The sequence below is a fragment of the Podarcis vaucheri genome (genome assembly GCF_965113315.1).
Source record: "Podarcis vaucheri genome assembly, chromosome: 2".
Taxonomy (NCBI): domain Eukaryota; kingdom Metazoa; phylum Chordata; class Lepidosauria; order Squamata; family Lacertidae; genus Podarcis; species Podarcis vaucheri.
The window spans coordinates 8,710,384-8,733,976 of NC_138760.1; the positions used below are offsets into that span (position 1 = coordinate 8,710,384).

General features: G+C 47.1%; 2 protein-coding genes and 1 long non-coding RNA gene across 4 annotated transcripts; 1 reads left to right on the forward strand and 2 right to left on the reverse strand.

Moving 5' to 3' along the window:
• Positions 1-2,679: 2,679 nt before the first annotated feature.
• TSFM (Ts translation elongation factor, mitochondrial) lies at positions 2,680-11,290 on the reverse strand. Its single transcript, XM_082206174.1, has 6 exons — positions 11,169-11,290; positions 9,000-9,143; positions 8,001-8,129; positions 5,062-5,184; positions 4,206-4,290; positions 2,680-3,318 (listed from the first exon to the last, which is right to left on the reverse strand). Exons 1-6 carry the CDS (start codon positions 11,253-11,255, stop codon positions 2,900-2,902), a joined length of 987 nt encoding a protein of 328 aa, XP_082062300.1. The 5' UTR covers positions 11,256-11,290; the 3' UTR covers positions 2,680-2,899.
• A 1,918-nt stretch (positions 11,291-13,208) lies between these two features.
• On the forward strand, positions 13,209-17,088 carry LOC309522947. 2 transcript variants are annotated; one of them, XR_014215181.1, is made up of 3 exons: positions 13,209-15,504; positions 15,722-16,395; positions 16,956-17,088. It is a non-coding gene; the product is annotated as an uncharacterized lncRNA (long non-coding RNA). The 2 variants fall into 2 exon arrangements; XR_014215182.1 differs by having other exon boundaries at positions 15,728-16,395.
• EEF1AKMT3 (EEF1A lysine methyltransferase 3) lies at positions 16,960-22,970 on the reverse strand. Its single transcript, XM_082206474.1, has 3 exons — positions 22,640-22,970; positions 19,090-19,201; positions 16,960-17,412 (listed from the first exon to the last, which is right to left on the reverse strand). The coding sequence occupies exons 1-3, from the start codon at positions 22,814-22,816 to the stop codon at positions 17,015-17,017; spliced, it is 687 nt and encodes a 228-aa protein (XP_082062600.1). The 5' UTR covers positions 22,817-22,970; the 3' UTR covers positions 16,960-17,014.
• Between the last annotated feature and the right edge of the window lie 623 nt (positions 22,971-23,593).

Genomic DNA, 23,593 nt, shown 5'->3' on the forward strand with positions numbered 1-23,593 from the left:
CTTAATAACTCATTCCATCCTGCCTGTGACCTCAAAGAACGCTGGGACTTGTAGTTCTGCAATGATTGCTTACGGTCATGTGCAGAAAGCTCTAATTTCAGAGACCAGGTACGGGATTTAAGCACACTAACACCTACTATATTGATGGGCTGCTTTGCCTTCCCCAACTCCAGCGCCACTGTGGTCCAGTCAACTATTAGGGGATGTGCTGTGTCATTTGTAGAGCCTAGCTTCCCACCACAACTGCTGGTGAGAAAGAGGAGCTAAGAGGAAATATAATAACAATTCAGCATCAAGCAATGTGCCACTAGCACCCTCTCCAACTAGACACACTGAAAGAGAGGGGCAGGCAACATCCGACCTCCAGATGTTGCTGTACAATTCCCATCATCCCTAGCCCATGGGGGCTGATGGGAGTTGGTCCAACATCTGGAGGGTACCTGGTTAGCTATCTCTGCTGTCACAAAACAGGACTTCTGAGCAGCTACTTCGTGCTTGGTGTTGAGCCAGCCCAAGAGACTTGAGGAGCACCACTTTCCTTGCTTGGAGCAATTCCTGTATTCGTTCCTGCCTAAGGGAGTTTGGAGCTTAACACAGCCAGTCCTCAGTTCTCTAGAGCCAAGCGATTCCTTGTTTCTGAAACACATCCTGCGAAACTACAATGGTACCTCTGGTTGCGAACGGGATCTGTTCCGGAGGCCTGTTCGCAACATGAAAAGAGCGCAACCCGCAGCGCCGCGTCTGTGCATGCGCGGGTTGTGATTCGTCGCTTCTGCACATGTGTGTGACATCATTTTGCGCTTCTACGCATGCGGCGAAACCCGGAAGTAACCCTTTTCCGGTACTTCCAGGTCGCAACCTGAAAGAACGTAACATGAAGCGGATGTACCATGAGGTATGACCGTATTTTCAATCTGACAAGAGACAGGCTGGCTCTGTTACCTCAAATTAAGTAACACGCTCCTCCACAGATATTCCCATAGAAGCATCCAACATAGTACTTGTCTGGTACATGCCATATACAGTGGTGCCCCGCAAGACGAATGCCTCGCAAGACGAAAAACTCGCTAGACGAAAGAGTTTTCCATTTTTTTAGTCGTTCCGCAAAACGAATTTCCCTATGGGCTTGCTTCGCAAGACGAAACGTCTTGCGAGTTCTTGCGAGTTTGTTTCCTTTTTCTTAAAGCCATTAAGCTGTTAATAGCCGTGCTTCACAAGACGAAAAAACCGCAAGACGAAGAGACTCGCGGAACGGATTAATTTCGTCTTGCGAGGCACCACTGTACAACAACTCCACAAAGGAAAGCACAGAAACAGCTATAGCATGCAAAGTTCAGCATCGCAAGAATCTCACTTTCTCCCTAATATTAGCAAGAGACTTTCAAGCAGGAATGGAAACTGCAGGCCTAGGGTCCAGACATTGCCCTCCAGGCTTATTTGACCCATAGTGCTGCACCCTCCTGGCTACACCTCCTCAAACACATCCCACACCAGCCCTAATCTGCACCTTCCTGGCTGGAATATGTCCTTAAACTCTGGTAATGCCTCTTGGTTTGCCTGGATGGAGGAGAAAGGGGGGGGGGGTGACTGCAGAAACTAGCCTGCTATAGTAAGGTAACATTTACATTCATTGCTCCACCTGCTTTGACTCTATCAACTGGCCCTTGGGTCAAAAAAAGGATTCTGCACCCTTGCGCTTTTAAAGCATGTGAACCACTCATTCCCAAGGGAATCAGGGTGTGTAGGTGCTGGGGGAGCTGTCTTCTACGGTCAAAGAGTAGACCTCCACCCAAGTTGACTAGTAGCAGAAGAGTTTATGTCATGTATGTGGTGCGCATCTGCAAATATCACAGAATTTGGGCAGCTGATCACAGGAGGTCTGGGCTTACTGCTTAACAGGGGCTGTCAGAATGCAATAGGGAACAATGTACATACCCCAGTAGCAAGGAAAGTGAAGGAGACACTGCCCTAGTCGAGGAAGATGACTTGCCTGTCCAAGATGCCGTAAGGCATTCAAGACAGGTGTGGATGAATGCAGGCGGGCTGTCCGACAACTTCTGCAACCCGGCAGCAGAAGTCGGCTTGTTTTCAATATGTGTTACAGAACACACAAGCCTTGCTCATCGACTTGCTCATTGGGTACCACAGTAGCTACACTTGCCACTCATGGCCAACCAAGCATTGCCAACTACAGCAGAAGTAGCACAGACTGTTCTACGAAGCTGGACAAGGGAAGCTGTCTGCGGGCAGATCAGATGTCTTTCTGGCCCATCTCCTAGTGCCCCCTCGCCTATTAATGCTTGGGTGGCTGGGCGGAAGAAAGGAGCAGGTATCTCCAGCAATAATCACCAGGGACCTTGGCTTACTAAATGGTGAGAAGTCTGTTCAGACCTTAAGCCTTTAGACTTCTGCTGCAATAGAAGAGGGTGCCAAGGTTGTGCTTCCCATAAGGAAAAACAAGGCCACTCAAGCTTCTAGTCCCCACAGTAAAAACCCTTGACAAGGTGGACCGGGACTACTCATTTCAAGAAGAGAAAGGGGCTCTGATGGGTTTCTAGTAGCCCCAAAGGACTTTCTGCATGCTTCAAGAGCTGCCCAGTTACCTCACAGACCTAGCCTAGACCACTGGGGTTCATGACAATTCAACAGATGCCCTTGAACCAGCAGACACTGTTCCCCTCCTTGCTGCCAGCTAGTTTTATTTGTAACATTGACAGCTGTCTTCCACACCTGGGCAGAGTCGCTCTGGAGCTTTGCAATGAGATTCCACGATTAGTATTCGGCTTCCATGACCGACCCAACACAGAGTTTAATTCGTGACTGGTCAGGTCTGTTAACCGCGGCAGGGCCCAAACGGGAACTGGGAACAGTTCACTTGTCCCAGCGCCACCAGTACTGCTTACTCTGATGCTGACAGTTCTATATCCTCTCCGCATTCAAACCGCACAAAGTCTAGTACAGATACACCCGTGGGCTGAATGTACTGTCCCAAGGAAATAGCAGGGTCCAGCAGGAAGGGCTGGGCAAGCATCTTGGTTTCAGAATCATCGCCGGGTTCATCCTCCAGAGAGCCTACAGAGAGTGGGGCCATGCCCACCACATGCTGGCCCAGCCTCCAGCCCAGTTCAGCAAAGTCCGACTTTTCACATGGCTCAGAGGGACAGCAGATCACCAGAGCTCCGTATTTGCCAAACATCATGTTAGAAAGTGACGGGTTTCCTTCTGGGAGAGCCCCGTGCACGTAAGAGCCGATGAAACATTTCTCTGGCACCGATATCCACACTGCTCTCTTAATGACCATGTTTTCCCCCAGCTTGCCTGCATAGAAAGAGAGAAGGCAAAAAAGTAGCATTAACCATTAGGAGCACAGGTGATGTTTTAAGGGCTAAGCTATGCCTATGATAAACAGCTGCATTCTGAAAAGGAAGTGGTCCTTGCAGTTAGCATTGCATTCTTGGCAACTTAATTGCCTGGTAAAGGTAAAGGGACCCCTGTCCATTAGGTCCGGTCATGGCTGACTCTGGAGTTGCGGCGCTCATCTCGCTTTATTAGCCAGCGTACAGCTTCTGGGTCATGTGGCCAGCATGACTAAGCCGCTTCTGGTGAACCAGAGCAGCGCGCGGAAACGGCGTTTACCTTCCTGCTGGAGCGGTACCTATTTATCTCCTTGCACTTTGAAGTGCTTTCCAACTGCTAGGTTGGCAGGAGCAGGGACCGAGCAACGGGAGCTCACCCCGTCGCGGGGATTCGAACTGCGACCTTCTGATTGGCAAGTCCTAGGCTCTGTGGTTTAACCCACAGCGCCACCCGCATCCCTGCGCCACCCGTGTCCCCTGGACACACCTACAAATTAGAGAAATGGTATTCAGGCAGAAAAGGACTGTTGGCTCAGTAGTAGAGCATCTGCCTTGCAGATCCTTCAATCCCTGGCAACTCTAGGTAGGACTAGGAACTGCACCCTGCCAGAAACCCTGGAGAGCTGGTGCCCAATAGACAATATTGGGTGAGATGAACCAAATGGTGTGACTCAGTGTAAGGCAGGTTTCTTATGCGCTCCCTGCTTTCTTGGTCTTATTTAGCAATAATCTTTCTATATTGCTTACATAAAAAAGAACTGTCAAACTGGTTTACAACAGTACATTGAAAAAAATTAAAATAGAGAAACCAAATCACAGACAATTGAAATGTAGCACTAGAACACTCACCAATTGCCAGAGCCAGCTGGTCCACAAGCAAGGAGCCATCAGGTCCTATCCTGAGCTGAGAAAGCTCATTTGAGTTTAAGAAACACTGCAAAATAAGTATATTGTGCATTATAAATCTACAAACTTATCAAGCACTTCTCTTGATATGCTCAGTGAGATTTATAACCTTCACAGTTAATTAGAAAAGCTGTTTAGGCAACTGCTAAAATGGGTTTTGGGGGGCTGAGGAAGAGAAGAGTAAGACTTGATCTACAAATGCAGCAGTAGTTGCTGGTTTGCCACTCAAAAACACACTCAGTGTGGAGCCTCAAGCCAACCTGGACTTCCGAACATGCATGCAGACACAAGTTTCCCTCACTTGCTGTTTAAACTATATTCCCAGCTAAACAAAGTGTCTGCACTCATGACAACTGTCTGTAGGCAAGCACACAGGAACAGCAACTCACAGCCCTCTTGAAGGGGTGCAGATGAAAAGCCCCAAAGTACTCTTTCCCCAGTTATCTCAATCTAAGGCAAGGCAAACTTCCTCAGAACCCAGATGCACTGGGGTCAGTTTGTGGCAAAGGGACACCATAGGCAAACAGAACATTCCTTGAAAGCCCTTTTTACTCCTGCAGAAGCTTCCTGGGAGCTTTTTGTGGGAATTAACCTACCAGGTCTGGTCAGAAACAACAGTGGAACAAGCCTCTCTATCCCCCCTCAGCTCTACGATTCTGTGACCTCCCTTTGTGTAATTTGCTTATTAAGATTCATTCAGCAGAAAGGGTGCACTTTGCCCTTAAATGCACAACTCTGATAACTGCTATTAAAATGTGCCAGGAGGTTTAAGCTACGGAGCCTTTTGTGCCACTCTCACCTTGGCGTAGGTGCTCAGCTGGTCCCTGGTCCCCTGATAATGCACCATCGTTCCAATCGCTGCCTGCTGAATCAGATGCTGGAACTTGACATTTCGGGCCACAAAGTCAGTCTCGCAGTTCACCTGGCAAAGAAGCATAGCTAACTTTCAACTGCCTTGGCCACCAACTTCTATGGTGCTCAAGAGACAGGAATAAAATCAGAAGCGGCAATTAGAGGATGAGATGACATCTTGTTTTCCAAAAGCACAGGCGGGGAAGATAAGGCACCCAACTTATTCATCCAGGCTTTCCTGAGAGGGGATCCAAGCTCTGCTGATGTATTAACCTGATCTAATTATTTGTTATGTATTTTCAATTTGTTTTATGACGGTATTTTTATTGTTATTTTTGTATTATCCGCTGCCCTATCCCCCCCCCATACTGTTGGCAGTATAGATATTTTTGAAAATAAAATAAAAATGGCTACAGCTTTGGTTCTGTTCCATTTAACACCACTCCCCCATGGATCCACCTATTATGCTAGGGTGTGCATTTTAATACTAAGATTAGTCTTCATTGATTTTGTCATCCGAGAATGAAAATATCCCTGCAAACCACTCAAGTGCCCTTCTCTACTTCTGTAGATTTGTGTCGTAAAGCATCAAACTACTGATGAACACATGGATATTCCCATTAAGCATATAATTTTACCCATTCATTTTCAGGCAGCATATCAGCATGAAGGCAACATTTTAGCAAGAATCTTTACATTAACATTCAGAGGCTGCTAGGAAATCAAGAAGATCTAGCAGGCAATCTTGATTGCTGTGTGATTTCTGTAAGATAATATGCTGGCGTAGCATAATTTATTCTTAACACATCTATATTGTTTGTTCATATTCACTAGGTGTCCTTCTACAGTTTAATTTTGTCAATACTTTCTCAGAAATGCAAATGAAGCTAACCTCTCTATAATTCCCTGCAGCTTCTTAATCTGCTTGCCTCCATCACATTGTTTTCTTGTCCATAAGAAAATCATTGTTTGCTCGCTCGCTAGTCTTTTTCGAAAATATTAGGAATGTGAGACACCAGTCCTTTTGCTATCATAAAATTATACATTTTTTCACTCCACAATCTTGGACATGGGACACGCACAGAAATTCAGGTGCTCCACATAGTCGTCTTTTTGGGATTAGGGGACATAAAATCATAAGCACAATGGCATGTGAATGGTGTCCATGACTTTCAATGGGATGCACATTAGGACATGCAACCACATCCTTAACTTTCCAAGAGTCTGCACATCCATTATTAACAATTCCCTACTCCCTCCCAAAAAATTAATTGGGTGGAATGTGAGAGAAGGCAGGCCTGGGGCAATTGTCCACACTAGTGAAACAATAGCCATGTCCGAAACTGAGCCAGCCAGATGTTATCCCTAAACCATGGGTGGGGGACCAGCAGTCCTCCAGAGGCTCTTGTGCTATAACTCCCATCAGCCAGCATAGGCAGCGGCCAGGGATGATGGGAGTTGTAGTCCAGCAACACAGGTTCCACACCTAAGCCCTGTCCTAAACCAATTCTAACATCAAAGCCAGTACAACTAAGTTTTTAAGGCAGCCACAAAAAAGCCGTCTTTCAATCAAATGAAGTCTTCTCTATGAATGATTTGAACTCTTGTACCCATGTAGTCACACTAGCAGGTTTACCACTGAAACTACTGCTAGAGGTGCCCCTGCCCCTGTGGGATCTTTGCACTTGAGCAGCAACAGTGTGGTATGAAATTACTGCTGAAAAGATCCTGCAGTAGGTCCTCTGGGTTGGGTGTAAGAGAAAGTGCAAACACACACTGGCAAGAAGGCAGCAAGCTTGGTCCCCTTGGGCATGAACTGTTGGGCAGAATATCCTTTGCAAGAGGCAGCAGCATCCTTTGAATCCCCTTTATTTAATGCCAAGATACCCAAGATAGCCACAAAGGGGACGAAAAAAACAGCAGCTTAAAACACTTCTGTGAACTGGTGCAAATGGCACAGAAATAAACACATTCCCGCCGTTGGGAGAGAATTACTGCAGGGTTTCCCACCTTGATTCTCCAGGGTACTTTTTAGGGCTGCTTGCTGAAATTGGTTTAGGAGACACAGAAGGAAGCACTTGTGTTTTCAGCTCTGCCCTGATCTATCATGGTAAGCCTAAACAACAGGCCTTTTCTCAAGAGCAGGCACTCGCAGGACAAACCCCCAGAGGCACGTCTCCCAAAGAGCCATGTTCGCTCTGAGGAATAATGTGAAATGTCAGTTCTTAAAAGAAGAGGCCCATGTAGCTATGCTTTTCGTAGAGTCATGCGGGAATTACACCTGATACAAATACATTATTTGCTCCAACAGCAAACTGACTTTCTATTATCAATGAGTTCTGTTTGGACAAAGAATTGATTCTGTATGTATTGTGAGCTGCTAGAATGGTTATCATAAGAAAATAGAAATAATTAGAGGGATCAGAGAAGGATTTGTGGGTGAAAAATTAACTCAAAAATTCAGATATACAGGAGGGCAAACAAAAATGATTATCTTCAGCAACATGGCAAAAATTTAATGATGATAACAATGGTCAAATGCCTCCTGTGAAATATGCTACCATTTAGAATTCTTAGCAACTTCTCAGTTTTAAATAAGAAATGTCGTAAGATCTCGAGGGCAACACCCTGATATTTATTTTAAAAAGTAATCTTTTAAAAATGTTACTACCCCTCAGCACCAATAACAATAACTTTTTTCTAGGGAAAATGAATGAAACAATCCAAATTTGTACTTTGCATATATGTGTTATGTTTAATATTACCTTACATTCAGTTGTGTTTCTTTGTTGCTGTGTGTTATTAAAGTGTATGTTCTTTTTTAAATATACAAAAAGTAGTTTTTTATTTTTTAAAAAAAGGTTTTGTCAAAAGGAAAATGCTCACCTCTACCATCACTGCAGAGCTTCCCTCTTGCAGCAGCCCAATAAGCCCTTCTTTTGTCTTCCGTCCTTGCAGTTTGGAAGCTTTGCTCCATCCTTCCTTTTGGGCTTGCTCATGTAGCCAGGCTTCAGCCTTGAAAGACAAATGCAAACCCATAAACTGAGATACTATTGCCAAGGACAACGCAACAAATCAATTCAAACCCCAAATAAAAGCACAAGTATTCTCCCAGTATTATACCACTGTAGAATAAAATGGGGGATCTTCAAATATTATTATAAATATGGACTCATATATTTTATTTTTAAAATGTCTTGCAGATGGAAAGGAGAATGTAAGAATATAAAAACATTTGGTCCATTGGCATCCTTGCGTGTAAATATAAACTTCAGATCAACCATTAGAAATATGCTGATAAGATCCATTGCAGGTTCTAGAAGTCACAGGATCCATATCTACTTCCTACAGGAGGCTAAACTGTTTTGGCCCCTCCTCTGGTGCCATTCACAGAGAGTGTTGTTAAGGTATCATCAGTTTACTAAGGTTTCTCTGTCTGACCAAAGATAAGAGTTAGCTGTTTATTTGGAAGCAATTCCCACTGACTGAAACACATTTTGAAATGCACAGTGTTTTTATGAATCACAATGCATTTTGTTTTTCCCTGAACTTTTGGGTTCCTTCCCCAAGTTCTTCTTCTTCACAATAATTCATCTGACATGGAAACATTTTTGTGGGGCTGGGTGGGCAGCAAGAAAAGAGTCCCTACCCTTTGCCTACACTGACTGAAGACACACAGGATAAAACATTCTGGCCTCTAAACTCACTTGCAACCACATCTCAATGTGATTTACCCCGCTGCCAGTATGCATTGGACTGCAACCTTAACATAAGACTTGCAAAAATTGCTTACAACACCATTATTTCCCCGAAAGTACTTGAAACACTCAGGCAAAAAACTAAAATTAAACTTGCATTTTATATCACCAAAACATTTGCTCTCACCTCACTGACATCATCAAATTTCTCCAAGGCTTTCTTGCAGTTCACAAACGAGTAGCCAGTTTTCTTTCTGAGCTTCACCAGAGCTTCTTTTGCTGCTAGAACTGGAAGGCCAGCATGAAGGAAACGAAGTAGATGCAAGTCAAACTACAAGGGGAGAGCAAGACAAAAATAAGTGAAAAGGATCCAACAACCAAGGAGCAGAGGAAGATTTAAAGAGCAACCCCACACATGCTTACTTGGGTGTCAGCACCACTGATCTCACAAGACCCTTTCTCCAAATATATGCATAGAATCAGAGTAAGTTCTGGTGCAACTACCTCTTTCAAGGGCTATTTTCTGGGGAAGAAGCATTTCCAAGGATCTACACATGCACTTGCCAGCTCAGCACTTTTGACTCTTAATTGTTTAATAGCAACAACATCTTGACCATGCCCCCTCCCATTAAGATGCTAAATTAAGAACTTTGGGGAGGGGGATCAGTAACAGATATTTGTGTGCTGCAATCTCTGACATAGAAAATATTTTTTAAAAAAATACACTCACATGTGCCTTGCTCATCGGTCTTACATGCACGTCCAGCCCCTTTCTTGACCACTACTTTGCATTGTGCTCCAGCTAGTGGTCTTCAGGAGTCAGGAACCCCAAACTGTACGGGTGCCACATAATTCCCACCCCACATATGAAAGAACCCGATCGTTTAGTGTGTTAGCACCTAAACTTTGGAACTGCTATCAAGCAGACACTTTCATTGAACTCTTTTTAAACCTTTAAACTCCCTGCCTACTGCTACCAAGCAAAACAAATGCAATACCTTTTTACGCACATGCAATCGTTACAACATATAGACCGCAACAGGCTGAATGGTAATGCTTGTAACAAATTTCTTTACTGGTTACTTCCTAACATACAAATCAAGTCCAGGATGTACACCATATACCGTATTTTTCGCCCTATAGGACGCACTTTTTCCCCTCCAAAAATGAAGGGGAAATCAGGGTGCGTCCTATGGGGCGAATGCAGGCTTTCGCACCGACCCCTCTCGCTCTCCAGGCTTCAGGAAGCTCTGCGCAACCCTCGGGAGACCGGCTCCGAGGGTTGCGCAGAGCTGCCTGCAGTCCCCGGCTCAGCACAGCTCTGCGTGGCCATCCGGAGCGGGGCGCTAAGTCCCGCCCCGCTCCGGATGGCGGCGCAGAGCTGCCTGCCCTCCCGGGATCAGCGCAGCTCTGCGCGGCCACCGGGAGCCGGGGGCGAAGTCCCGCCCTGCTCCGGATGGCGGCGCAGAGCTGCCTGCCGTCCCGGGACTGCAGGCAGATCTGCGCTGCCATCTGCAGTCCCGGGACTGCCGGCAGATCTGCGCCATCTGCAGTCCCGGGACGGCAGGCAGATCTGCGCCGCCATGCGGAGCAGGGCGCTAAGTCCCGCCCCACTCCAGATGGCGGCGCAGAGCTGCCTGCAGTCCCAGGATCAGCGCACTTCTCCCCATCGCCAGCCCCACAAGCTCGGGGGACAGCGGGGAGGCAGAGCGTGCCTTCCCACTGTTCCCCGACCTGGTTCTTCCAGCCCCACACCTTGGGGGGGAAATAATTTTTTTTAATTTATTCCCCCCCCCCAAAAAAACTAGGTGCATCCTATGGGCCGGAGCGTCCTATGGGGCACAGAATACGGTACAATCCTTAAACAAGGTATATAACCTATTTAATCAAATCCATGCAGATATATTTCTTCCTTTCTTAATGCATTCTTGTTTGAGTTCATATATCACACAGTCCTCGAATGTGCTTGCGCTCAATATGTTGTAACTACAGCTATCAAGCAGGCACTCTTTTTGTCACCTTCTAGAAACCACTTTTGTTTAGACATTGCCTAACCAGGTGCTTATAAATGCTGGTGTGAATTTAAGCCTCTTTTGTAGTATTTTAACTTTTTTGCGCTTTTTAAAGTGTGGTTTTGACTTATCCCTTCCCTTTGATTTTATCGTTTTTCCTTTCTGTGGGAACTGCTTTCACGACTTAGAGGTGTATTAAATTTTATGATTAAATTAAATTAAATTAAATTAAATTGCAGACCCCCACTAGCCTGAGCTCCATCATCACGCTCCGTGCCCTCCCCACGGATCCAAGCAGGGAGAAGCAGAGGCAGCGACGCCCAACGAAAGACTTTCGCACTCACTTGCCCGGCTAGAGAACCCCTTTTCCGCAAGGGCAGCAGCGCCCTTCCCAGCATAACCATCCGCTGCATCTTCAAGGCGCTTGCCATTACGCGTCACTACGCGCGCGACGCGACCTTTTGGCTGAGGCCGCGCACGCGCGGTGCCGCTCGTCACTTCCGCCCATCCGGCCTGCCGGGTTTTAGTTCGCGCGACGCACGCCATTGGCTGTAGCAGCTGGGGGTGGGGTCAAGATGGCGCCGAGGAGAATGAACCTGATAGAGCAGCGCTCAACGTTTCAGATTCCGGGTTTGCTTCGGACCTCTAGTTTCACCTTGTGTTAAAAGCAATCCAAAGATATATTTATAATGCAGAAGTGATAGAAAAGAGAACTGCGCAAAGGCCGCGCCTCCGGTTCCAAGTGAGAGTGGAAGGGCTGAGGCGGCTTCTCAGTGCAACCCTCACCAGGTCTACTCAGAAGTAAGACCCATTGGATTCAATGGGGTCTAGGATTGCAGCCTTATTCTTGCTGCAGCCCGAGTGCTTTTGGTGGAAGCCGTCCTTATATCCCCCGCTGGCTTCATTGCCACTGCAGCTCCCTTAAGCACCACTGAACACCCTGGGGTCACTGTACAAAAAGATGGACACCCTGCGTCAAATATCCCTAATGGCACAAAATGGCTCCCCCCTCCCCTTCAGGGGAGAAGGGGTGAGTGAAGATCCACGTCAGGAAAAAGGGGGTGAGGGTAAAGATCTGCTGCCCATGTGGATCCTGCTGCCTGAGGCAGTCGCCTCACCTTGCTCCATGGGTGGGCTGGCAATCCTGATAACACTGAACTACTGGGAAGCAGTTACAGATAGGTAGCCGTGTTGGTCTGCCATAGTCAAAATAAAAAAATTCCTTCCAGTAGCACCTTAAAGACCAACTAAGTTAGTTCTTGGTATGAGCTTTCGTGTGCATGCACACTTCTTCAGATACACTGAAACAGAAGTTGCCAGATCCTTCTATATAGTGAGAAGGTGGGGAGGAGTATTACTCAGAAGGGTGGTGGGAATGGGAGATTGGCAGATAGCTGAGATGAGCCTTCTGTTTCAGTGTATCTGAAGAAGTGTGCATGCACACGAAAGCTCATACCAAGAACTAACTTAGTTGGTCTTTAAGGTGCTACTGGAAGGAATTTTTTTATTTTGACTAGTGGGAAGCGTCACTATAAGCAGCCCCGGTTTTTTTTGGGGGGGGGTGATACAAGACTGCATTTTGGACTGTGTTAAGTCATCTCCTCTCTTAGCCGCTGGTTTCTTCCCCACCCCAACCTGCAACATAGGTTGCACACAGGCTCTGTGTGTGTGTTTTCATACAGAAGACCTGCTTTTGGAAGACCACCCACCTTTCTCTTTACTTCCACTCCCATCATATATTTTAGCTTGCATTTTCCATAGCAATTAAACATAACCTGATTGTCTTGCAAGCTAATCAGTCCTTATCCTTGCAAGCTTATCCTGCTTTGGCTGCACTGGTTGTATCCACATATGTGGAAGAGACATTCAGCAAGCTTTTGAGGTTGTGGTTTCTGGAGATGGTTCATTCCACAATTGCAGTTTCGTATGCCTTTCCTCTGTACTATTTCTGGACCGCAATAGCATCAGGCCCACGGCAACTGAGCAATGTTGCACTTCCCATATCCATGATTAACAACAGCATGGGTTGGGAAGCCTGTTGTTCAGCATGCTCCCTCACTCTCTGCTGTCTTACAGAAAGATCAGGACTAATCTACTCTACAGGGTCATTGTAAGGACTAATGATGTAATATATGCAAAGTTATTTGATAACTTAAGAAGTACTATGCTGTAGTAAGTGCTTAGAAATACAAGCAATTAAATAACGGACAGACAAGAGGAGGGAACCATGTACTGCACAGAAACATCCCTTCAGCTAATCATCTATAAATCCTAATGGTCTCAGGGATGCAGTGTAGCCTTATGGGGTGTGACTTCGGGCCTAGGTGAGGTCACCTGTCCTCACCTTCCTTCAGCAGCTCTGAGACACTTTAAAATATGGTTACCAGATTTTTTTCAAGGAATCCGGGGACACTTTTTTTGGAATTTCATGCTTTATTTTAGGAAAGGGTTGCCCAGACTTTTTTTGGGGGGGGATGCCAAAGTTGTCGGGTGCGCACCTCGACACAAGTCAGGTGGAGAAGCCCATCTACAAACACACAAACGCCAAAAAAAGGGGGGGTGGAGAGAGATTGAGTAAAGGCACTTGCTGGTCTTGGGAAAACACGCATTAAAACACACACACACAAGGCACCGGCTTCCCATAACTGGGAGACCGCTGGAGGGAGAGTGCAGTCTCTATAGAGATTTAACTGGTGGTGGTGGTGTCTCTCTGTCTCGCAATGCGACACAGCTATTTTCTATGCTTCTCCTCCTCTTTTTCACCACCTCAGCACCTCTCTCGCCCCCCCCCAACTCGGGCGCGCAGAGCCTGCAGCAGAAGAGTGCAGTGGACTCTTCTGCTACGGGCGGCTCTGCACGATTTCGGGGCGAGCGTGGATCAAGGAAGTGAGTCAGAAGGAACCTCTCTGGCTCGCGCTTCAGTTTAAATAGCCCCCCCCCCCAGCCAGCAGATTGGCTGGCTGGAACTCTGACGTGGGTGGGACCTCTGGTGTTGCTCGCTGCCATGACACCCATATGTTGCCTCTCCGGAAGTCCTGAGGCATAAATCCGGGGACATTCTGGGGACAGATTTGTGAATCTGGGGACTGTCCCTGGAAACGGGGGATGTTTGCTAACCCTACTTTTTTTAAAAAATGGAAACATAGAATATTACTTTAAATAGTTTCTGTAATTCACATGTTGAGTAAAATCTTACCCAGAGTATTTACATGCATAGCTTCCTTAAGATATTATACAAATTGAACTGAAACCAGGGTCCCTAAAAATGCTACCTATTGATAATTTATATAATCAGGAAATTGATGAGTTAGTACCTTAGTGCAAAATAGAAATACATAGTGCATAGGCATGTATGATGTTAAGTCATCTTTAAAAAGATAACATTATCCTTGTAGAAATGATATATCCATCTTTTTATGCAATCACAAAATTGTCATTTTAAAAAAGCATCTCTTAAAATGAGAAAAGGCATCTTAGTGTAATGCACTTGTGTAATGATTCAGGTCCCTTGCCCTGGAGTTACTAAAATAATATTTTCTTTTTTGAACCAGGATCATTATTAAAAGTTAAAAAAAGTAGTTTTACAAATTTCACTTAGAAAAGAATACCAGAGTGCCAAACACATTAAATCTAAGGGCACATCCGAGAATGCATGCCTTCTTTGCTTGGTGCCACAGATGCCACACACTTGCAAAATATTAGACCAAAGGGGCAAAGAAGTAAGCAACTCCTGTCAGCCAGATCACATTCTGGAGCTCCTGCTCTCCTGTGCACAGAGCTCCAGATTTATCTCTGCATTTACCTAGGTAAAGGTAAAGGAACCCTTGACCATTAGGTCCAGTCGTGGCCGACTCTGGGGTTGTGGCGCTCATCTCGCTTTATTGGCCGAGGGAGTTGGCATACAGGTCATGTAGCCAGCATGACTAAGCCGCTTCTGGTGAACCAGAGCAGCGCACAGAAACGCCGTTTACCTTCCCGCCGGAGCAGCACCTATTTATCTACTTGCACTTCGAGGTGCTTTCGAACTGCTAGGTTGGCAGGAGCTGGGACAGAGCAACGGGAGCTCACCCCATCGCGGGGATTCGAACCGCCGACCTTCTGATCGGCAGGCCCTAGGCTCTGTGGTTTAACCCACAGCACCACCCGCATCCCTCTGCATTTACCTAGGAATGGACTCATTCGTGTATCATGGTAAATCAGAAACAAGCGAATGCTGCCGAATTGCTCCAATTCTTGTTCCACCATCCCTGGAGCAACAAACTGAAGCTTGGCTTACCATGCTTGCTCCCGGCTTACCAACTGGGATTTGTTTGGCGGAACATGTGACCGTAAGCCGAGGCGCATGGCTGGGCGCTCCAGGAAGGCTGGAACAAAGCAGGAATGGTTCAGTACCTTTCACTAACATGTCACTTTTTCACAACAAACAATGTGGCCGTGATCAGTGAAGCCTTTTGAAGGCCTTGAGAATCATAGCAGTGGGGATGGTACTGCCCTGACATATAGCTAGGGAACAGAATGGAAATGCATGTCACAGGAACACTGAGGAAGAGCTTGATGGATCAGAACAAACGTCTGTCTAGGCCATCATTCTGTTCTCACAGTAGCCAACCAGATGTCACCAGTAAGCCCACAACCAGGACACTGCCCTGAGATTGACAGATGTAGGACAAAATAAAAAAAGTTCCTTCCTGTAGCACCTTAAAGACCAACTAAGTTAGTTCTTGGTATGAGCTTTCGTGTGCATGCACACTTCTTCAGATACTTCTTGGTATCTGAAGAAGTGTGCATGCACACGAAAGCTCATACCAAGAACTAACTTAGTTGGTCTTTAAGGTGCTACAGGAAGGAACTTTTTTTATTTTGACTATGGCAGACCAACACGGCTACCTATCTGTAGATGTAGGACAGTATGCTAATAATAATAATAATCGCAATATCTCTCTCAGAAAACATTGCCTTTTGAGGGAGCATGACCTTTCACATGTATACAGTGGTACCTCGGGTTAAGTACTTAATTCGTTCTGGAGGTCCGTTCTTAACCTGAAACTGTTCTTAACCTGAAGCACCACTTTAGCTAATGGGGACTCCTGCTGCTGCTGCGCTGCCGGAGCACAATTTCTGTTCTCATCCTGAAGCAAAGTTCTTAACCTGAGGTACTATTTCTGGGTTAGCGGAGTCTGTAACCTGAAGCGTATGTAACCTGAGGTACCACTGTACTGGGATTTGCTTACTGCAACAGTCCAGCAATGATAAGTTACTACAAATACAGTGGTACCTCAGTTTTCATATGTAGTCCATTCCAAAAGACCATTCAAGTTCTGAGATGTTCAAAAACCGAAAGCTCAGTACGGAAGCCAGATGGCATGTTCAGCTTCCGAAAAGTGTTTGAAAGCCGAAGCATTTATTTCCAGCTTTACATCGTTCGAAAACAAACCGAAATGTTCATCAATGGAGATGTTTCGAAAACCGAGGTACCACTGTATTACCATTTGCTGATGGATAGAGAACTCTGGATAATAGTTACTACAGATGAATGCCCCCAGACTTCTGGATTAAAAACACTCTGTTGTTGTTTTTTAAAAAATACCATATTTTTTGCTCAATAGGGCGCACCTAGTTTTTTTTGGGGGGGGGAATAAAGGGGGGGAATTATTTCCTCCCCCCCCCAGCTCCAAAGAGCAAAGAAGCCAAGACAGCGAGTGGGATCCATCCTGCTAGCTGTCTTGGCTTCGTTTCTAGCCGGGGGCTAGAATGGGTGCGGGAGCAATGGCGAGGTGAGGTTGCGCGCAACCTCGCCGTCGCTCCAGGAGCTTGCCGGGACGGGGGCGGGGGAAGCCCGAGCTTCCCCTGACCCCAGCCCCCAGAACGGGTCCGGGAGTGATGGCGAGGTTGCGTGCAACCTCGCCGCCGCTCCCGGAGCTTGCTGCTATCCGCAAGCCTTCAGAGCCCGGCGGGAACTCCCGCCGGGCTCCGAAGGCTTGCAGATAGCTGCCTGAAGCCTGGAGAGTGAGAGGGGTAGGTGCACACCGACCCCTCTCGCTCTCCAGGCTTCAGCAAAAGCCTGCATTCGCTTCATAGGACACACACACATTTCCCCTTCATTTTTGGAGGGGAAAAAGTGCGTCATATAGAGCGAAAAATACGGTAGGTAAAGGCAGTGTTTGCCACACACATTGGTAAACCAAGAAGCTCACTGTCTGATGTCACTTTTGCAGGTCACTTTGTAAATATTAATATTCTCAACGTCATCTCTAAAGACTAGCTTTGAGGCGAAGTGCACAGGCAGCAGAGTCTCAAAGAACAGCGCCGTACTATGCTCCTGACGCATCTTGGAAGACAGGTAGATGGTAGACTGAGCACCACATAGATGCTGGAGAGTCCTGATCAACAAGGGGTAGGAGTGCTTGAGATAGACAATATCTGCACCCAGGATGAAGTCATAATTTGGGGGGAACTCTTTGTGGTCCACACCCCACGACAGAGCACAAACTCTGGTTCGTGTCCTGCATTCTGCAGGCACGTTCCGGCGGACATTCTCCTCTATCTGCTTCATGGCCACAGGAAGATCTGTGATGGTCACATCACCGCCTGGAAAAAAGGAAAGGAAACTGTTAGCAACAAATTCAGTTTGGTACCATATGCTTTGTACATGGAGTTTTCCCAGTAGTGATGTATGGAAGTGAGAGCTGGACCATAAAGAAGGCTGATCGCCGAAGAATTGATACTTTTGAATTATGGTGCTGGAGGAGACTCTTGAGAGTCCCGTGGACTGCAAGAAGATCAAACCTCTCCGTTCTTAAGGAAATCAGCCCTGAGTGCTCACTAGAAGGACAGATCGTGAAGCTGAGGCTCCAATACTTTGGCCACCTCTGATGTTGGAAAAGATTGAGGGCACAAGGAGAAGGGGACGACAGAGGACGAGATGGTTGGACAGTGTTCTCGAAGCTACCAGCATGAGTCTGACCGAACTGCGGGAGGCAGCGGAAGACAGGAGTGCCTGGCGTGCTCTGGTCCACGGGGTCACGAAGAGTCGGACACGACTAAACGACTAAACAACAACAACCATATGCTTTACTCAGAATGTTGCTCGAGGCTCAGGTGGCCTCAGTGGCCCGGAGTGCCTTCCATCAGCTTTGGCTGGTGGCCCAGCTGAACTCCTATCTGGCCAGGGATAACCTAACTACTGTTGTCTATGCTCTGGTAACCTCAAGGTTAGATTAATGTGTTATATGTAGGACTGCCTCTGAAGATGGTTTGGAAACTTCAGCTGGTGCAGAATTTCGCAGCCAGGATGCCCACTGGGGAAGACAGTCCGAACATGTTACACTAATCCTGGCCCAACTGCCTTGGCTGCCAAGTAGTTCCCAGGACTAATTCAAAGTGCTGGTTTTGACCTATGAAACAAACAACTCAGGACAGCAATACCTCAAGGACCGCCTCTCCCCATATGAACCAAACCAGACCCTGCGATCATCACCTGAGGCCCTTCTTCGTGTGCCTCCTCCACGAGAGGTCCAGAGGGTGGCAACATGAGAAGGGGCCTTTTCTGTGGTGGCTCCCCATTTGTGGGACGCTCACCTGCCACCATCACTTATACAACTTTAGACACCATGCAAAAACGCTCCTCTTGAACCAGGCCTTCGGCTGAATAACCTATGTCCTTTTACATGTGTTTTGTGGGAGAGGGGCGGATTATCATAGAATCATAGAATCATAGAGTTGGAAGAGACCACAAGGGCCATCGAGTCCAACCCCCTGCCAAGCAGGAAACACCATCAGAGCACTCCTGACATATGGTTGTCAAGCCTCTGCTTAAAGACCTCCAAAGTAGGAGACTCCACCACACTCCTTGGCAGCAAATTCCACTGTCAAACAGCTCTTACTGTCAGGAAGTTCTTCCTAATGTTTAGGTGGAATCTTCTTTCTTGTAGTTTGGATCCATTGCTCCGTGTCCGCTTCTCTGGAGCAGCAGAAAACAACCTTTCTCCCTCCTCTATGTGACATCCTTTTATATATTTGAAGATGGCTATCATATCACCCAACCTCCTCTTCTCCAGGCTAAACATGCCCAGCTCCCTTAACCGTTCCTCATAAGGCATCGTTTCCAGGCCTTTGAACTTCATTATCGGTTGCTTTTGCTTTTATTTCGTGTTGTAACTTTATCTTACACCTTTATGCTGTGAATCAACCCTGAGATCTTCGGATGAAAGGTGGTATATGTATATAAATTTAACAAATAGATAATCAATAGGTAATCCTACATACCAAGAAGGGCTGCAAGGATGCCCACGACGCCCGTCCCAGCACCTAGTTCTATAACCTTCTTGCCCCAGAAATTCAGTTTCTGTGCCTCAAAATACTCGCAGAGGGTTAGGGCCTTAGACATGGGAAGAGAGAGAGAAAAAGAAGAGTAAATGAGGAGTGAAGGATACATTCAGTATGCCAAGCACATCTATGTAGGTGATGCAAACGTTCCCATTCCACCTTTGACAACAGGACTAGTAGGCCTCGGTCCAGTATACCTGAAGGAGCATCTCCACCCCCATCGTTCAGCCCGGACACTCAGGTCCAGTGCCGAGGGCCTTCTAGCGGTTCCCTCACTGCGAGAAGCCAAGTTACAGGGAACCAGGCAGAGGGCCTTCTCGGTAGTGGCACCTGCCCTGTGGAACGCCCTCCTACCAGATGTCAAAGAGAACAACTTAGAAGACATCTGAAGGCAGCCCTGTTTAGGGAAGCTTTTAATGTTTGACGGACTATTGTATTTTAATATTCTGTTGGAAGCTGCCCAGAGTGGCTGGGGAAGCCCAGCCAGATGGGCGGGGTTTAAATAAATTATTATTATTATTAGTGTCCCTGCTGACAATGGGATGGTTTCACAACGGCTGACAATGTATGCAGTGGAGGAGGGAAGAATTGTAATTGTACCTGTGAAGCATTTGACATTTAGGGATGAAAGCGCTGCTGTAATGAGGAAGGAAAAGATGAAGTTCAACAGCAGAGCAGCCTGCGCTGAACACAGGTCCATCTCATGCTCATGTCAAGGGTGGACTTTGGTAATATGGCACCCTTAGTGAGGACAAAATTTGGCACTCCCCCCCCAAAAAATATTTCTCATTTTTGCAATAATTCCTTTTGATAAAGTTGGCTTTTTATTCGGTTCTTTTAAAAATATTTTTATTCTGTATCAATATAGGTTTTAAAAAAATATTATTACTGTCGTTGTTATTATTATTATTATTATTATTATTATTATTATTTTGTGCCCCCCTCAGCTCAGCACCCTGTGCAAGGGAACCACCCACACCTCCCTAAATCTGGCACTGCTTCACAGGACACCAAAAAGCAGCTGCCCTTTTTAGAGGAACTAAAGCAACACTTTCACATTACAGAACATACATACGCACATGCACCAGTCTTTATTTTCTTGCTGGGTTTCCCAAACTTGGGCGTCTCCAGCTGTTTTTGGCTACGGTTCCCATCATCCCTGCCCACTGGTCCTGTTAGCTAGGGATGATGGGAGCCGTAGTCCATCAACATCTGGAGACCCAAGTTTGGGAAACTGTAGTGCAGACCGAGTCACGGACAGGTTGAGAAAGGCTGGTCTAAAGCTTTTACTTTGTGCCACAGCGCTGATCACCATAGTCCGCACCATCAACATTACTCACGGAGGGAAAACTTGTAGGCTTACATTTTTTCGATGCTTTAAGAGTTTCTTTGCTAAGAGGAAGGCAAAGTAGGAGCAGGGAAAAGAAGAAGGCTGGGAGCATTTGTTTGTTGTCGGCAGCTCAGTTTGAATAGTAATAGTAATTATGTGCCGACAACAATAACAACAAGTCCTCAATTCTACTGCATGTGCAGATTACCGTATTTTTCGCTCTATAACACGCACCTGACCATAACACGCACATCGTTTTTAGAGGAGGAAAACAAGGGAAAAAATATTCTGAATGAAACAGTGGACGTATCATTTTTGTGCTTCATGCTGTGGCCACAGACATGTGATCTGATGGTGAATTTGGGGTGACCCAATGCAAAAATCCTGAGAATCCCTGTGGATCCATGCTTTGTAACCACGTTTTTGCACCATTGCAGCCCCAGGCAACAGTGGGTGCGTGATTTGGGGGGGGGCAGGCTGTAGCCATGGACATGCTATGTGCTCTGATGGTGAATTTGGGGTGACCCAATGCAAAAATCCTGAGAATCCCTGTGGATCCATGCTTTGTAACCACGTTTTTGCACCATTGCAGCCCCAGGCAACAGTGGGTGCGTGATTTGGGGGGGGGGGCAGGCTGTAGCCATGGACATGCTATGTGCTCTGATGGTGAATTTGGGGTGACCCAATGCAAAAATCCTGAGAATCCCTGTGGATCCATGCTTTGTAACCACGTTTTTGCACCATTGCAGCCCCAGGCAACAGTGGGTGCGTGATTTTTTTTGGGGGGAGACAGGCTGTAGCCATGGACATGCTATGTGCTCTGATGGTGAATTTTGGCTGACCCAATGCAAAGATCCTGAGGATCCATGTGGATCCATGCTTTGTAACCACGTTTTTGCACCATTGCAGCCCCAGGCAACAATGGGTGTGTGATTTTGGGGGGGCAGGCTGTAGCCATGGACATGCTGTGTGCTCTGATGGTGAATTTGGGGTGACCCAATGCAAAGATCCTGAGGATCCATGTGGATCCATGCTTTGTAACCACATTTTAAGTGGAGAGGGAAGGAAAAACACAGAAGGCTAAGAATGCAGGAGAGGGCTATAACGTGAGGAAAGGAAGGCAAAAGTTTTCCCCACCCACCCACACAAGCCAGCCACTGTTTAAGGATTTCATCCTTTTAAATGGAAGAAAGCATATTTGAAGGCTGTGTGTCTCCAAAAACAAAAAGCAGGAAGTCAAATCAGAATTTTAAGCCGAACCTGTAATCTCTCTTCCCTTCACAAACATTGTTCCCTCCGGAGCAGGGACAGGATAGAGCGACGCTCTGCTTTCCTCTCTACTTGCCTGGAGGGGAGGGGCTTTCCCTGCTCTTTGTTCCGTTTGAGCAAACACAGCAACGAAACAGAGAGGGCGGGCAGTAAGACCCTGAGGCAGAATGCAGGAAAGCTGCCACTTCCTGTCTCACGGAGCTCCCTTCTCCCTGAAGCGCGGTTTGATTTTTGCCTCATTTTTCGGCCCCAGAGACCACACATTCGCTGCATAACACGCACAGACATTTCCCCTTCCTTTTTAGGAGAAAAAATCTGCGTGTTATAGAGCGAAAAATACGGTAGATACTATAAAGTCAACAGCGTAGACCAGGGTATCCAAAACCGGGTCTCCAGCTGTTGCACTACAACTCCCATCATCCCTGACCACTGGTCCTGCTAGCTAGGGATGCTGGGAGTTGTAGTCCAAAAAAACTGCTGGAGACCCAAGTTTGGGATCTATTTTCAGGGCAGACTGCTTCGCCCCTTTCGAAACAGGCACGTTGGGGCAGGCTTGTGCAAGAGATGCGCCGAAAAGTTCCTGCGGAGATCACTGCTTGAGCCTGGATGCATGCTATAAAAAAAAAGCTCAGAGGCGACCACTTGGAAAACGTAAATATGCAAGGGCAAGATTTCTACCTGTTTTAAGAAGGCTCCTGCACGGATGTGCCAAGATCTACCTGAAGCAATAGCTGCCTGCAACCCTATGCACACTTACCTGGAAGTAAGCCCTGCTAAACTCCGCGAGGCTTACTTCCAAGTAGACCTGCACAGGGCTGCGCTACTAAGCCCTTCCTCCAAGCCTCGTGCAAATCTCTGGCCCCGGACGGATCCAGCTGCGCCCGGACTCACCGCTTCCCAAACCGGCGCAGCCACCCCCAGCTGGGCGCCGTGGTGCTGCGCGATGCTCAGCTCGTGCCCGCAGAACCGGTAACGGGCCTCTGCCGGGAAAGCATCTGCAAAGAGGCCCAGCTCCTGCGGGAACACCGACTCCAGCCCGGCCTCCGCGTCGGCGGCCAGCGCGGCCATCTTCGTGCCTTTCCCGGGGGCGGGACAGAGGAGGCCCTTTCGCAGTTGGGCTGCGCGGATCTGCCGCCTCTAGAGGCCGCTGGGCATCCCACCATTATTATTATTTCGCTTTATCTCACTCAAGGCAACCCAAAGTTACTTCCAAGCAGGTGGGATGCTGCTGGGTGGACCAGGGAGGCCGCGTCTTGCTCACCTGTTCTCCAGGTGGGTTGGTTTGGTGGCGGTCCCACCCTAAAGCTTCATAATACGGGATTTTCTTAGTTCTGCCCAAAAGTTGTTGAGCTTTTTTTGCAGCATCTGAAAATAGAAATGTCGAGCTATTTATAAGGAAATTTGCCAAAATCTACACTTCCAACAGAGGGATGTTAAACAGAGGGGTTAAACCACAGAGCCTAGGACTTGCCGATCAGAAGGTCGGTGGTTCGAATCCCCATGATGGGGTGAGCTCCCGTTGCTCGGTCCCTGCTCCTGCCAACCTAGCAGTTCAAAAGCACGACAAAATGCAAGTAGATAAATAGGTACCGCTCTGGTGGGTAGGTAAACGGTGTTTCCGTGCGCTGCTCTGGTTCACCAGAAGCGGCTTAGTCATGCTGGCCACATGACCCAGAAGCTGTATGCCGGCTCCCTTGGCCAATAAAGCGAGATGAGCGCCGCAACCCCAGAGTCGGTCACGACTGGACCTAATGGTCAGGGGTCCCTTTACCTTTCCCTTTACACTTCCAACATGGCTTGCCATACATACCGGACATTCAAGCGATTTCCGCCCAGACACTTTCT